At 50.1% G+C, this 15,735-nt stretch overlaps 1 protein-coding gene across 1 annotated transcript in view; it reads right to left on the bottom strand.

Moving 5' to 3' along the window:
* Positions 1-84: 84 nt before the first annotated feature.
* SSBP3 (single stranded DNA binding protein 3) overlaps positions 85-15,735 on the bottom strand; it is a 52,811-nt gene continuing 37,160 nt past the window's right edge. The window contains exons 3-15 of the mRNA XM_019007705.2: positions 9,567-9,647; positions 8,677-8,736; positions 6,671-6,737; positions 6,513-6,589; positions 3,564-3,628; positions 3,413-3,461; positions 3,170-3,205; positions 2,945-2,999; positions 2,455-2,525; positions 1,651-1,729; positions 1,426-1,454; positions 1,123-1,224; positions 85-570 (exon numbers count right to left, since the gene is read on the bottom strand). Coding sequence (XP_018863250.1) covers positions 541-570; positions 1,123-1,224; positions 1,426-1,454; positions 1,651-1,729; positions 2,455-2,525; positions 2,945-2,999; positions 3,170-3,205; positions 3,413-3,461; positions 3,564-3,628; positions 6,513-6,589; positions 6,671-6,737; positions 8,677-8,736; positions 9,567-9,647 — 801 coding nt within the window. The 3' untranslated portion in view covers positions 85-540. The remainder of the gene's footprint in view (positions 571-1,122; positions 1,225-1,425; positions 1,455-1,650; positions 1,730-2,454; positions 2,526-2,944; positions 3,000-3,169; positions 3,206-3,412; positions 3,462-3,563; positions 3,629-6,512; positions 6,590-6,670; positions 6,738-8,676; positions 8,737-9,566; positions 9,648-15,735) is intronic.

Raw genomic sequence — 15,735 nt, forward strand, 5'->3', positions numbered from 1 at the left:
CCCAAAAAATACAAGGGAAAAAAAAAGAAAAGAAAAAAAAAAAAAAAAAAAAAAAAAGAAAAACAGGCCTTCTGAACGAAAACCACCATTGTAAACTGTCCAGTTTATTTAAAAAAATGACTACAACAGAGACAACATGATTTTATATCTAGACTAGCTTCCTGGTGTCGCACGGCACAAACATACAACAGGTTCGGTTTCTGTCTTTATTTAAAAGAACAAAGCAAAGAGATCGGAGTTGGGTGCTAGAGGCTTCCGTTTGTTTCCAAAAAGAAGTGTCATGTACATATATAAACCCTTCTGCACAAAGAAGGGTCTTGTCATGTCTTGAAATATTTTAAGTTTTGTCCTTCATGTTTTATGGAATAAAAAGTTCAGCCTTTTTATTGCATGAAACTAAACCTGGGGTTTTGGCCCCCGCCACGCGTGTCCCTGCCCATACACCTAGCTTCTTCTTCTTCTTCTTCTTGCATAATTCGTTGAGATCCTCCGAACGGCAGCTGACTCTCTTGATCCTGGAGAGGAGGAGGGGGAGGGAAATCACACACTCATCGTCATGCTGGGGGAATACTGCAAGAGAGACAGAGCCACGGTGAGAAACCAGGCGGGTCAGACCCTTGGACATCCAAGAGAGGGATGCAAAAGGAGGCTGATGGCAACTACACAGCAACCTAATTGGATCTAATAAACCAGGAAGAGAGGATATGCTGGAGACTCCCATTTATCAGGGCCTAATCTGCGCTGTAACTTGCTTTTCCGGGAAGAAAATCAGCAGAACAGTATGGGGTGAGATGCAATTTAAAACAAATAATTAACATGCACATGTGTATATGCTGCTAACAGAGGGAGGAAGAGGAGGGATGTCTGCAGCCACCCACAGAGTCTCAAATCGGCCAGGCCAGCACAGCCACCTCTGCACCAGCTCCTCTCCACCTGTGCACGCCCATCCCACCACAGACCCCAAGCTTCCACCCACTGTTTTATTTCCCCCTGCCCACTTTTCTGTCCTGGAGCACAGGGCACAACCCAAGTCCAAAAGGCAGCCACTGTGCCAAGCCCACCCACACCAGTGCTGGGCACCTCGGGGACCGTCCCCCCATCCCCGGGCAGGCACTCACTCACATTGTCATTTTGGAAGGAATGGAGAAAGTTGCCTCCCAGCTCCCCGTCGTCTCTTGGAGTGCCCGGGGGATTGCTAATGCCACTTATGTTGTTTGGAGAATTCTGTGGGAGACAGGAGGGGAGGTGGTGAGCAGGTCCCCACATCCCCCCGAAACGCCACGGGGGCAGGACAATGCCGTGGGGCAGGACCCAGCCCTGCCCACCCCAGTCACATTCCCCGTGTCCCCATCCATCAGGGTGACAGCAGCACCCCAGTGGAAAGGGGAGAGCCCACACACCCACCCTGCAACCAACCCCACTTACTTTTGGAAGTCCATCTATGTCTCCTGACCCTGCAGAGGGGAGAAAAAGGAGAAGAGCCTTACTGGGCCTGCAGCCATGGCTCCGTGTCCCCCACAGCCCTGCTGATTTCCACCCAAAGGCTCTGCTTCGAGCACTGGTGTGATCTGGGGGCTGACCCCAGGATGGGAGCAGGCACTGGGATGCTCTGCCAGTGTCCCCAGGGAATGAAGGACCGTCATGGCTCACCTAACGATCCGTTCATGTGATGGGGCTCCATGCCACCCATACCGCCCATGGGGCCGTCAGAGCCGGGGCCCATCGGGAACTGCACAAGAAAAAGGTGACAAAACCAAAAATCAGCCACAGAACAACCCCAAGCAGCTGCCACGGTGGCTCCTGAGCACTGTCCCTGCCCCTGCCATCTCTCTGCAGCAGGGCAAGGGGGGGAGGTATCGTAGAATAACTGAATTGTTGAGGTTGAAAAAGTCCTTTGAGATCACCAAGTCCAACAGTCAACTCAGCACTACAGCTAAACCATACTCTGAAGTGCCAGATCCATGCATTTCTTGGACACTTCTAGGGATGGTGACTCTACCACTGCCCTGGGCAGCACATTCCAATGCTTGGCAACCCCTTCCATGGAAAGAAGTTTTCTGAATATCCAATCTAAACATTCCCTGGCACAACCTGGGGCTGCATCACCCCTCGAGGTTGCGGGTGTTATGGTCCTGTGGGCTCAGCTAGAAAATGTGGTTGGATGGCAGACCCAGAGCTGCAGCACAGCATTCCAACCAGCATCCCACAGGATTTAAGGTTGCCCATATCCCACAAAACCCAGCACCTCGGCCAGAGCAGCAGGACTGCCGCTCTCTTAATAACCATAAAAAATTAACAAAGTCGCCCAAGAGTTAATCGCTTTTTGATGGTTTGTTTTATTTCTGTTTTGTAACAAATGGCTGAAATCAATTAAACTGCTTTACTCTCAACTGATGAAGTTAATTATGATTTGTTATGGTATCTGATATGTAAATTATTAGAAAGCAGACTTACATTCGATCGACTGCCTGCGGGCGGTACTGGATTAATCATTGTGTAGATGTTGTCACTTGAATTTGTTGAATCTGTGGAACAGTGAAGCCCAGTAAGTTGGGTGATTAATTCATTTCTTAATTAAAACAAACTCATGCCACTTGAACTCATTCTTTTGTATTTTATCACCCAAAATTCCCTCTAACTACCACCATTTTCTGGCTAATTTGTATTTAATGAAGATCCACAAAGTTTTTAATCACAGAAATTCAACTGTGAAAAATAATTCAACTCCTGGCTGGGAAGGGTGGGGAGGTAATTCCTCACCTTCCTGAGCCCCACAGCATCTGAATCCCCAAAACAGGGGGATGTAGGAACATCCCCAAATGCAATCCCGAAGTCAAGAAGCCCATGCCACCCGCTTCCCAGAAAGCCAAAAGGCATAAAAATTGGTCATTAACAATAGGGCAGGGATGGCCCTGGAGAGAGAGAGGTCTCAGGGGGCTCGTACCTGCAGGACTGGGCATGATGGGTGTCCCTGGAGGGCCACCGCCGCCGGGCGGACCCTGTGGAAAGATGTGCAAACATAAGCATTGCCCACCTTTTCCTGTTTTCAAACACCACCCCCAACCCTCAACCCCCAAACACAGCTGAGTCACCTCCCATGGCACTGATTCCCCCCAAAACCACATGAACTCCTGATGGAAGGACAGACAGTTGGGGCAGGAGGACTCACCACGTATGTACCAGGCGATGAAGAAGAGTATGGGATCTGTAGGGGTGAGAGAGACAGGTTCAGCCATGGGCTGGATCCCATCAGGGCACAGCTAAGACCCCCAGTGCCCCCTCAGCCTGGCCAGGATGGGAGTCCCAGCAGCCTAAGTGAGAGGCTGGGGAACCCCCTCTCATTAGCAGGGCTCAGCTGATGGGGAATGATCCCATTTGCAGGACACTTCCCAACCAACTCCAAGATACTCACTGAGTTAGCACTGCTGGGGTTCGGCCACGGTCTACCGGCGCCCGGCCCCCTGGGGACAAAATTAAACAGGGGGAAAAAAAATAAATGTTGTGTTTTTCTGCAGACAGCCCCGAGTCAGTGGGGAAACCTCCCTGCGTGGGGATTGCCTTACATGTTAATTCCAGGCATGCCAGGACCTAGGGAGTTGGGTGGAGGTCTCATGCCGCTGCCGTAGTTCTGCAACGATAACCAAGGGTCAGTCTACCGTAACGGGAAGGGTCACCAGAGACACAAGAGAAAAGGGGAAAAAAGCCAATAAACAAACAAAAAACCAAGCGGGTCTGTGTGGAAAAATGAGCTTTAAAAAAAAAAAAAAAAAAAAAAAATTAATGATGATGAACATAAGAGGCAATTGTGCTTATAAAAAAAACGCAGGCAGCTGAATATGGATGGGAGCCAGGCTGAGCCCCCAAGTTCCCCCTCCCTTCTCTCTGTGGAGGGAAAACATCCCCCTCCCAGCTCCACAAGACAATTCTGTTCACAGCCCCCAGCGCCAGCAACAGCCTTTTGGATTTCTCCCTTTGTGCAGGAGAAAACAGGGGCAGGAGGAGGAGAAAAGGCACCACTTGGAAGGTTCCGGTTGCAGCGTTAGGATGAGGAAAGGCTGCATGAGCTCCCCCCGAGATGGAGCACTCCTTGCTCCCTGGATGACTGCTGGAGTAGGGAATACCAAGCCAGGCTTGTTTTTCTGTTGCTCCCCAGCTCTCTGCTCCATCCCCCGGAGCGGATCTGCAGCCGCGGGGAGCGGGCGAGGGCAGGCAGCCCCCTGGGCCTCCTCTCCTGCCTTATTCCTCCCTGGCTTAGCCTCCAGCTGGGACTGGGAGCCTCAGATCTGCATCCCTCATCTCCTAAAACCAGCTCTAGTACAAAGCCAAGCCCAAGGCAGTGGAGGAAGAGGAATCCCCCGAATGCTGCGCTCCATTTGGTCTGTGCTTTGCTCCATGTGCCCTCCAGGCGACGTGCAGCCAGATTTAGGTCGCGTTGCCGCTCTTCCCCTCCCACCCCCATCTCTTCTGTAATGCATCTTTTTGGACTGTGTTTCTGCCATTTAAAGAAAAAAACCTGCTACAGCAGGAGGAGTGATGGCTGGCCACCTCCCACACCACAGCCCCTTGGAGTGCTCCAAACTGGATTTTAAGTACAATACGTTAGTGCTGTCAATTTTTTACCTGGATTTATGGATGCACCAGTGCATGGTGCATTGCTGAGGGCATCACCAAAGTTTGTTTTGAAGAGGCAGAAAAGGGTTTTCCCCAAACAAATTACCAGCAAGTCCTTAATTGATCAAAATTTCAGCCATTTACACTGAATAGCAGCATCAAGCCCCTTGTTTAAATTTAAAAAAAAAAAAAGTGGGGAGGGGGGCTCAGCATTTTTAATTGGAGCTGAAAGGCTGGAAAATGAAGCCAGCTGAAAGATGCTCAGGGAGGGAGAGGAGGGAACGCAGCTGTGCCGAGCGACCTGGGAAAGGCACCACCAAAACCCAGAGAGCTACAAACCCTCTTCATATTGGCGCTGGCAAACCCTGTCCTGGCTTCTGCAGAGCTACAAATGGGACTCTTAGAGGGAAAAAGGCAGTGGCAATCAGCTGAAAGGGATGATTCATCACTGCTGTGTAATAAGGAGCTGCTGTCAGGAGGCAGGGATGTCCTGGCTGGATGTTCTGCAGCCCTCTGGAATCGTTTGAGAAGTGTTTAGGAAGGTCCCAAAGCAAATCTTAAAGGAAAACAAGCCCTGGGCACACAAGGTGTGAGGGACTGCTGGGTCTGGGTCGGTATTTTTGGTGGTTGCCTGCGCAGGCGCCGATTCCTGGACGGCTGCAGGGAGGCAGCGCCTGCGGGTGCCAGATTGGGAAGCCCAGCGCTTCTCCAGGGAAAGGCTGCTTCTTAAAAAAAACCCCTCCCTAATGTACATACACAGGGAATGGTGGAGTCAAAAATAAAGCTCTGAACATTTCACAACTCCTGCCGGCTCCCAGAGCCGCCGCCATCCCACGCGGCGCTCAGCGCGCGCTCGGCGCTTCCAAGTTTCGCGGCGAGCTCTGGAAGTGGGAAGCAGCCTCCCCCGGGCAAGCCGCCGCCGCTCGCCTTGGCGCAGGCCACGCTTGCAAATGCCTTTGTTTTTTTTCCCTTCTTTTTGGGTGTAATCCTCCAGGAAAGGAGGATTTTAAGCACGGCAGCAGCGCTATGGGAGGGCTGGCCTGTGAAACGATGCTCGCGCAGGTTTTTTTTGTCCCCTGCCCTAGGATGGAGCCGGGTGCCCGTGGGCATGGCCAAGCACCCCTGAGCAACATCCTCAGGTTGGTGCTAAAGACATGACACAACTCCCTCTTTACACAACATTCACTTATCTCAACAGTCTCCAGGGGAAAAACAAAACAAAACTCCAGCGCACCCGCTCGTCTCCTGACAGACTCTGATCCTCGCGCTACAAACTCCACGTAGGCGACGATGCAGAGAGGATAAACCTCCAACCAAAATATGGTAATCTGGTTTTGAAGTCTCGTAGAAGGAACAAACAGGAGTGAGTCAACAACAAGCCACTCCATAAAGTGAATCAACGGAACGACAGCATATATTAACCCAGATCTGCTTAATTTCTAGTTTACTCCCCGTTCCTGAAATAAGAGAGCTCAAGCAGGCAGCAGGAGGGGCAGGTGGAGGGGAACCTCGCAGGGGGAAAGCCTTATTCCCTTTGCTAAAGGGATCTTTGCCATTTCTTTTTATTTATTAATTTCAAATGGAAGCCTCCTTTCCCTTTCCTGCAGTTAGGGTCGTAACTGTTTCCCAGGCAGGCGGTGTAATGCACTCAAAGGCTGCTCTGGCGCGGAGCTAAGTGCCATCCCCTCTGACAGAAGGGCAGGAGGGAGGCTGCAATACCCTTAATGAGCTCTGAAGACCTCACTCCTGTTAAAAGGAGGGATTTCCAGATGCAAGACTAATGTAAAACGCATTAACACTAATGGGGGGACAGGGTGTGGGGGGAAGGGGAACTCCCAGCCCTCTGAGCCCCAGGAGGTTGTTCCCATGGTTTGTAGGATGCGCTTTGGCACGGGGCTTACCTGCGGACCGGGACCCATGGGGCCCATCCCTCGTGGAGGATTCATCCTTTGCATGGGGCCGCCCATGTTAGGGTGCCCTGTTGGGAGGAAAGCAGGGGTGTTACACAGCAACAGCTAATTAGGAACACCAGTGCCTGGCCCTCCTCTGCTGGCTTTACCTTGCTGTCGCGTGGGATCCATCGAATTGGGCAGCAATGGCTGTGTACCGGGAACAGCGCCCGGGGGCTGTGAAAGCAAGGGAGCGAGATTAAAAAAACAAATCCTGCATCCCCCTGCATCCCACATCCCACTGCTACAGCCTCCAGGTGTTTGCCTCCCTCATCCTTCTGCAAATCCCTTCTAAACCCCAAACAAGGCGTTCCCCCCTCCCCCCAGGCCAAATGCTGTAGTATTTAGTATTTTAGGAAAGCAGGGGAAAACCCAGGCTGAGCGGGGCTGTGGTGTCAAATCCAGCAGGGAAAGGTGACCAGCAGCATGGCACCCTGGTAAGACACAGCACCAGGGCCAAACCAGGCAGCGAGTCTTGGGCTGTGGTGGGGAGATGCTCCATGTGCAGCAGAGCAAGGCTGGGACCCATCCCCACACAGGCTGAGAGGAAGGCGGATGCTCCCCCTCCCCAAACTCACATTCCACTCGGGCAATGCTGGTATTTAAGCTTCAAAAGCTACTCCAAACAGATAAAGGTGAAAAAAAATGCAGATATTGTCTGCCTGAGGGAAGCAAACTGTAAACAGCTTTGCTATGGAGCTGCCTTTTACTTGGATGCTGACTCTGAGGATCCCAGTGCTGGAGCACAGCACAGGCAGGGCTGTACATGGCTGTGCTGAGGAAGAATCAGCTCAATTCCAAGTTTTTTGCAGGCTGGAAGCTGGCAACAGGAGGGATAAACCAAGAGGGTTGCAGAGGTGGGTATTTACACTTCTGCTGCCTGACCTTCCTGTCTGCCTATTTATTCCTGTTGTCCCTCAGGGTGTGACCATAACCTCACTGAGCTCTGCCTAGGTACAAACATGTGTTTTATATGTGGTGTTTGGGGGAAAAAAATGAAATCCTTCTAATTAACTTTACCCACTCCTGGACGCTTGATCCTGATGTGGGAACAGCCTCCTCAAACCAGTGCCCCCTGCCTCTCCTGCCTGCCCAGCTCACTGTGCTCACCTCCAGCAGAGCTTGGGATGAGCTGAGAACCACTGCAGGAAGGGGTCCTGTCAAAACTGACCCATGAGGAGGTGCAGTGAATTAATACCTCATTAGATCATCCATCAGTGCCCTGGGTGGAAGGCTCTACCAGCCATCCAGGTATGGGGGTCCTCCATCAGCCTCTTCTGGGTTTTTCTCAGCTACATCTCAGCTCTCTCAGCATCAGTTAGCAAGATGCAAAGATTCAAGTCTCAAATCCAGTAAGCATAAACCCAGAGCAAGCTGGTACATCCAACTTCCTGACTATCCTGCTCTTTCTGCTAATTAGACCTAGAGAAAAATAACGCTGACAGCCAAAAAAACAAGCTCCCAAGGTAATTTTTGAACCTTTGCTGCTCCAAGGTATTACAGGTTTCCTTTAATTTCCCTTCATTTTCCTTTCAGATAAATAACCTCTGGCTTGGTCATTACCCTAAAGATCTGCATGGCATCATTGGCAAGGAGATGAATTCCCTATCCAAAGGCCACGCATGCGTCCAGGCAGGGCGTGGGGTGGAAGCCTCTGTCTGCAAGGCCAGAAACAAACTGCCCTTGTATAAGCTGGGATAAGAGGATAAACCCAACCCAAAAAATTCAGCAGTGACCTGCCCTGCCTGACCCCGCTGCTGATCTAAACGCTCGGTCAACCCAGCAGCGGGATTATCTCCATCACTTTAATTTTCTGTGATTGCAGGGAAAATCCAGCCGGGCAGCAAGCACACAGCATGGCACAGCCCTGCTGGGAACACCACAGCTGGAAAGCAGCACATTCCCCACTGCTCTTTCCACCCTGGATGGGCCCAAACCTCAAAATAAAATTAAACTCTCATTGTTAAGTGACACCTGATGTCCAGCACTAGGAGAAAGGAGGGTGACCAAGGAGGTGATGCTTGCCACCCAAACCCAAGGAGCATCTGCAGGACACCTGGGCCTCATCCCCCTTCCCAAATAACAGCTATGCCTAGGAAATCCAGGATCCCAGTACCTGGTTGCCCATCCTGATGGGGGGCCGGGGACCTCCGGCGTAGCGCGGCGACATGAACGGCTGTGGGGACACAAAAGGGGGTCAGGGCTGAGCTGTGGGGAGGCAGCACGCTCCCCACGCACGCTGCTTAGCTTTTGGTATTTTTTGGTATATAAATAATACTGCTTTTGGTATTTTTTGGTATTTTTTTTTTTCTGGAGACATCCTTTTTAAAAAAGTTATGCTTCAAAAGGGGGGGAAAAAAAAAAGAGAGAAAGGTGTCTGGAGTCCGTTTTTTTTAGACATTTTCTCTGTAGGTTTATTGTTTGAGAGCGTGTTTGGCATCGGCAATACTAGGTGAGGCTGTTAAAATTAGTGCATGGGAAACCCTGAGTGTTAGATAATGCTCAAGTTTAAATATATAGAGATATATTAAAAAAAAAAGTGGCAAATAAGCACATACAGACACGCACACAGAAAAAACCCCAGTGCTAAGTACTGAAAAAAAAAAAAAAAAAAAAGAAGAAAGTCTTAACATTACTTCTTTTTACAACTGCTGCTACTAACAGAAGCTTAAAAACCCACATCAAGTTAAATTTCTCAGGCTACCTTGGGAAGGTAAAACAGTCTGATACCCACGATTGACTTCTCAGTCCATTGACAACTGCATATCCAAAAAACACAAAAAAAAAAAAAAAAAAAAAAAAAAAAAAAAAAACAAAAAAAAAAAAAAAAAAAAAAAAAAAAGGGGGGGGAAAAAAACCAACATTTTGCTTCAGAGCTGGGGTGCCCGGGGGGATGCTCCCCGGGGAGCGGGTACCCGCTGCCCAGCATGCTTACAGAGGGGGAAAAAAGAAGTAAATCGAGCGCACGTCCCAGTTCACAGCCCTACCCATCACTAGTGTCTTTACCTGACTGTGGGGTCCCATCATGCTGTTAGGATTGTGGGGTGGAGGCTGTGCGTGTGGCGAGGGCTGTGACCCAGGCGGTCCCTGTGAGGTCAGACAGTAGAAGGAGGTTATAGATTAGCACATGAAAGCGCAGAAAGAGCTAAAAAAAGGATTCACGGGTGGACCTGTTTAGTTGGGGAGTCAGTTCTCCCGGTTTTAAATCAATTTTTTTTTTCTTTTTTTTTTTTAAATTGAGTTTCTATTCATTTGCAGCTGAACAGTGACTAATGATATAGGCAAAAAAAAGTATATATTCAAAATCAGAACATCTGTCAAAATACAGTGGCCACATTGAGAGTAAACGGTCCAGTGGTTCAACCAAGTCTGCAATGATAAACACACAGGGAAACACTTCGCAGGGGCGTGCAACGAGGTAAAAAAAATATGCAGGAGAGGACCAGAAAGGTTGGGGGGAAATAGAAAAACCACCCCCAAACCAAAAAAAAGGAAAAAAAAAAATCTAAAATAAAAAAATCTAAAAAATAAAAATTTTTTTTTTTTTCCTCTCTCATCCCAAAGGTTAGAAACACCTCTGGGTTTGTGTTTTGACCGTGGTTCACTGGAGGGGCTGGAGCAAGCATGGAGGACGAGGAGCACGTCCCAGCTCACGCTTGGGCAGCGTTTGGCAGGCACAGCCGGGGCTGCACCGCCACACTGAAGGGATGCAACATCCTTCCTCGAGGTGGATTCCCTAAGGATGCGAGTAAAATGGCCTGCAAGCAAAGAAAGGATGTCTAGGGGAAAAAAGGAGAGATTAGTTGGTGCAGGTTTAAGGCTGCAATGCAGCAGTTGCTGACATTTTGGGCTTCAACGCCCACTTTAATTTTTTATTTTTTTTTAAATTAAATTTCCCTTAAAAGCACGAAATGAAAATTTGCTTGGAAAAACCGCGAGCTCGGTGCAAGAAATATACCGGTGCGTGTTAACGTGAGGAAAAGGGGGGAAAAAAAAAAAGAAAAAAGAAAAAAAAAAAGGTATTTTTGGAGTCAAAGGAAGTGTAATTGGTAGAGAAAGCACAGGAGCTCTGTCAGTAGGTGATGGGAAGAGATGGCAGGCTCCAGGACCGGCGCCGGAGCAGATGTTCTCTACCTGCCTCGTTACTAATTTCAACAAGTGTTCGCCTTCTAGCTGCTGCCAGCAATGGCATGGTTTGTTACCATGAGCAATTTTCTTAATTAACAGACATTAATTAGCCATTTAGCAATTTTGCAAGCGTTTGTTTAGCAGCTTTCCTAAACATGAATACCACTGTGATAATGGTACTGATTAGAGGGTCCCCTAATTAACAGTACAGGGAAGGAAAATTGAAATCACATAAATTAAAAAGGGAGGGGAAGTTAATGAAGGCAGGACATATTTGCACCTGCAAATCTTTTGTATGGCGGAAACTTGAGTGCAATGTAAATAAAGTAAGAGGGTGGGTTTTTTCTTCTTCTTCTTTTTTTTTTTTTTTAATTTTTTTTTATTTTATTTGAATGGTTCAGCGGCAAGATGGAGCCAAGCAGATTTAAACCAAGAGCCTCCTGCCAGCCTCTGCTCCAGCCACTGAAATCGCATCACTTATTCTCCAGGAGCCAAAAGGAACCAGCCCCTGCCCTTAATTCCTGGCCAACCTCATCTGGACAAGGTCACAGCACCTCAGGACAAGCCTCCCCCCTGCCTTCTCCATTCATGTCCCACCAGAGCGGAGAAGACAAACCTCTGAGGTCCAACTGCAGCATCAACCTCCTTTAGCAGAAGTCCTCTCCAGGCATGGAAGTTGACTTATTTTTGCTTCTGAGTTGCTAACTCTGTCTGTGAATGCAAAGTGCAGCAGGGGCAGCAGACACCTCCCACCATCCCCCAGTAAGGTCTGGCCACCCCCAAAGCCCTTCCTACACATCTCAGCTGGAGGATTTGGGGTAGGGAAGATCAGAAGAGGTGAATGAGTGATGAAACCAAGTGGAAGGTAAAAACCAGGGCCAGCAAAGGCAAAACCTCAAGCCCCATCAATGCACGAGCCAGCATTCCCCACGATGCCTGCCTTGTGCTGCAGGAGGGGATCACTGCTGTCCAGGTACTGATGTCCTTCTCCTCATATCCCACAGCAGGTGAGGGTGTGGGGTCAACAGGTATCAAACACGCAGGGACATGGCCTCCTAAAGCACCCTGGCTAGGCCTGAAGGTGATGCTCGGGGTCTGCATTTTGAGCTGGAGAGCAAACACTGCTTGATTATTGGAGAAAAAGCATCTATGGGACACAGCAGCATTTCCACCAGATAAAAATCCCCTGCTGGACCCAGAGAGCATCCGTTGTTTGTGCTCTGAGTGCATCCTCTGGAGCGTGCTCCTGTCCCAACACCAAGGCTGCTCCCGGGACGCTTCAGGCTCAGCGCTGCACCATCCTTGCTCTATCCCATGTGGTACCATTCCCAGAGGACACTTCTGGATAAGGAGATGCCCAGCTCATGCAAACACTTTGGCAGGCTGGGAGAAGCTGAAAGCAGCTTTTTAATTTTTCCTTCTTTTCTTCCTTTTTCTGTGTGCAGCAGCAGCATCCAAAATGTTCGCTCGGAGCTGCGACCGCCGCGGCCCCCTCAGCACGGCTGCCCTGCTCTGTCAGATATGCAGCCCCTCTGGATAGTGTTATCTCCATAAATATTTGCAGATGTTTCAGGGCTGGGAGCTGTGTTGGGCTGGGAACGCCTGTTGGAGTGGTTGCCTTTTCACACAGGATTGCCTCGCTGCAGAGGGAGCAGCAGATGATCCCGACGGATCATGGCAGTTGAGACAAGTGTTTTGCAGAGATGACATGTGGGCTCCAACCAACAGAACATCCCTTTTTTCTTAAAAAAATGTGTGTTTAGCAGTTATTAACTACTCCTGTTAAAGGAGGAGGCTGAACACATGCTGTCCTGCTTCTCCACATCCCTCCATCCAGCCCTGGAGTCGCATCCCTGTGGCACAGCTCCTTCTGACACGTCATGCTGGGTGAGCAGGACCTGCTCTGCAGTTGCTTCACTCTCACCTCCACACCAGCACCCTCCCCAACCAGAGAAACCCCATAATCCCTCAAGTTTTTATTTCCCCCCCCCAAACTGGACACTCTGTGTAGGGTTATTCTTCATCTTCCTGTAGCTGCCTCAAAAAACAACCCCAACAGCTAAAATGGTGTTAGAGGAAACTGTTTCCAACTGTCTGTGCCCCAGCTTCCACTCTGCTTAGTTTTTTTTCTCCCCTCTACACTCCAGGGGCTTTAAAAGCCCAACCTGGCCTGCTGGACAGCCAAAGTTTGCTGCCACAGCTGCTTCCTACAGGGAGTTTCCAGGAGATCAGGTTATTTCCACTCTGTCTTTCATGAGCTCGACTCCTCAAACTTCTTGTAAAATATTAAAGATGGAAAATGGCACGAGCGATCATAGCTCTGCGTGTGTCAATTTATGTTTCCAGCGTAATTCACCACAAATGGATCATGTTTTATGGGCTACATACTTTCAGCTAATGGGGGAGTTTTGCTATTTAAAAACATTTTCAAGCACCTCTGGGGGTGGCAGAACAAGGCAGGATGGTACGAGAAGGCAAAGCATCACTGCCACGAGACACGGATGGTTTCGAGTTAGCAATAGGGAGGCATCTTGTGTTTAAAATACCTGCCCCTGCCTGCCAGTTTTGACGTTAGAAAATACTAAAATAAATTAGATGGATATTAATTAAAGCCATGCCTGGGTTTATTGGAGAGGAGATTTATTTCTACTGAAGGAGAGAGATATTTTGCAAGTTGTCAAGAAAAAGAAGAGGTTATCTCTGAAGGAGCTTTTAGGAGAGATGCTCCCGTTGCCTTCAACAAGAAAGATCCCGGTTGACTTCCAGCATGGGGTGCTGGGTGAGGACCTACCCCAGACAGGGCAGGGCGAGGCCAGGAGAGGTTAGACAAGGCAAGGCAAGGCAAAGCCAGGCAAAGCAAGGCAAGGCAAAGCAAGGCGAGGTTAGGCAAGGCAAGGCAAGGCAGCCAGGCGAGGCGAGGGGAGGCGGGCCAAGTTCCCCCGCAGACAGCGAAAGGCAGTCGTGGGCAGGAGCTCTGCCTCGCCTGCAGCTGGGGCTCCCAACTGCAGAAGCCTGGTTTTAAGGAATATGTTTAACACAAGCTCTTCAGGAAACAAACCCGTGTCAGCCAGAGCCAAGAACAGTCACCTCCATCTGGCTGGAGCACCCGAGAGAAAGTTGACTGCAAATCCCACCATATGCTCCAGACGCTCGGTACAAAAGCCTCGGGCATCCTACTAAACTTCCAGAAAAAAACTTTCTCTGATGCTTGCTTCTCCCTTCCTCCAGCTTGTAGGCTACCTTCCTTCAAACCCTGCCTGGTGCAGGCTGGTACTAAGTTCTACCCCAGGATTTTGGGAAGAGCAGCTTGGTTTTATGGTTCTTGTGCTGCCTCACTGGAACTGTCTGACCAGACCTGGTGGCACTCGCTGAGCACTGGGAAATCCCTCTGAGACATCAGGACAGCAGGGGGAAAATGGTGGCATCCAAGGAGGGAGCAGGACAACATGGACCCCTTCCCATTGTCCCTGGCTTCACCATCCTCACCCCACGGGCGACCTCACCCAAAGAGGGAGGTCCCCAGGACGCAGGGAGGAGAGGTGGGGAGGGCAGGGGATATGGTGGGGGGGTGCCCCCCGGGCTCTGGAGCCCCCGGTCCTCCCCAGCTCCCGAGGTCTGTCTGCATTAGGGGGCAGTGTGGGAACACGGAGCAGCCGGCGCTTTGTTTTGGTGCATCTCGGCGCCGAGCCGCTGATGCATAGCTAACGCAGCGCCGACATTGATTTATGGTCAACTTTCCATTTCATCAGCGCGGGGTACGGGCGGCAAGGGGACTCTGTGCTGGGGAGAGCAGGCATGGCTGGGGGGGCTGCTGACACTCCCCCCCTGCCTTTATTTAGTGGTATAGATGTGTGGTATTAATTGCTTTCCATTTTTTGTTTTCCTTCCTATATTTCCCTGGCACCCCCTCCCCCGTCCCTCTTGCAAGGGATCTGCACCCCGGCATCAATCCAGCTTTCAAAACAAAAGCAGGAACGCCTCTGATGACCTTTAGGAGGATGAGCAGAGGGTTTGTTTGTTCATCTCAACGGGACAAAGAGAGAGATTTAAATAAAAGCATCTACCCATGCTGGCCCGTCAACCCAGCCAACCTTTTGTCCAGAGCGCAGCCGATGCTGTGCTGCTGGCTGGCACCATGAAATACCCCAGCAACCCATCCATGGGCCTTCTCCTTTCCCATCATTTTGGGAGATCCTGCAGGCTGCACTTCCCTTAGCCCCTTGCCTGAAGGTCGCTGCTGAGCCCTGGCACTGGGAAGGGAATCTCACTACAAGGCAGTGGCTGTGGATGGGTGCTGCAGCCTGGAGTCCTCCTTGCTTCTCCCCTTTCTGGAGCATTCCTTCTTCTCCAAGCTCATTTACATGTGTTTGGGCTGCAAAGTCTCAGGAATGGTCCATATAATTTTTTACCTTTACCAGCCTGTGGTGGACATCCTCACATGCAGGGCTGGGGGGGTTCACGCACCCCCAGGGTGGCTGTGCAGAGTTTCTGCTACCTGAACTTTGCTGGTGACTCATTTCTCAGCTCCCTGTGTGACTCCCCACCATGCCTGGACATGATCAGGCTCTCTAAATCCTCTCAAAAACTATCTGCCTATGCCTGTTACCCCTGGGGATATCCCTTGCAGGTCCCTGGTGCAGAAGAGTGAGATGCTGAAAACCCCTGAGCCCTCTCCAGCGCTCTCCTGGCAGGAGGATGGCACTGGCTGAGGTGGTACCACCTCACTCACTCCCAGGGCTGGCATACCAAGGGTTGGGGAGAAGTCCTTTCTATCTTCTGTGACCTTTTTGTTTTTGCCCTCTGGATTTAGGCACTTTAATCTCCTACAGATAGGAAATTACCCCCGAGCTGTGACTGGCTCGACACTGAGCCTCCAGCCCACCTCTGCAAGAGCTGCTCTCCAGCATGTCCTGAAGATGGAATGAGCTCCAGCACCCGCAATAAATCAGACAGGCTTTCATGGAGGCAATGTTCAGACTGTGTTAAAAGGTGGGATTTTTCTTCTGCTTTCCATCCTGAGGGCTGGGAGGAGAAACCAGATGTTGGA

This window comes from Parus major, chromosome 8 (assembly GCF_001522545.3).
Source record: "Parus major isolate Abel chromosome 8, Parus_major1.1, whole genome shotgun sequence".
In the NCBI taxonomy this organism is placed as follows: Eukaryota; Metazoa; Chordata; class Aves; order Passeriformes; family Paridae; genus Parus; species Parus major.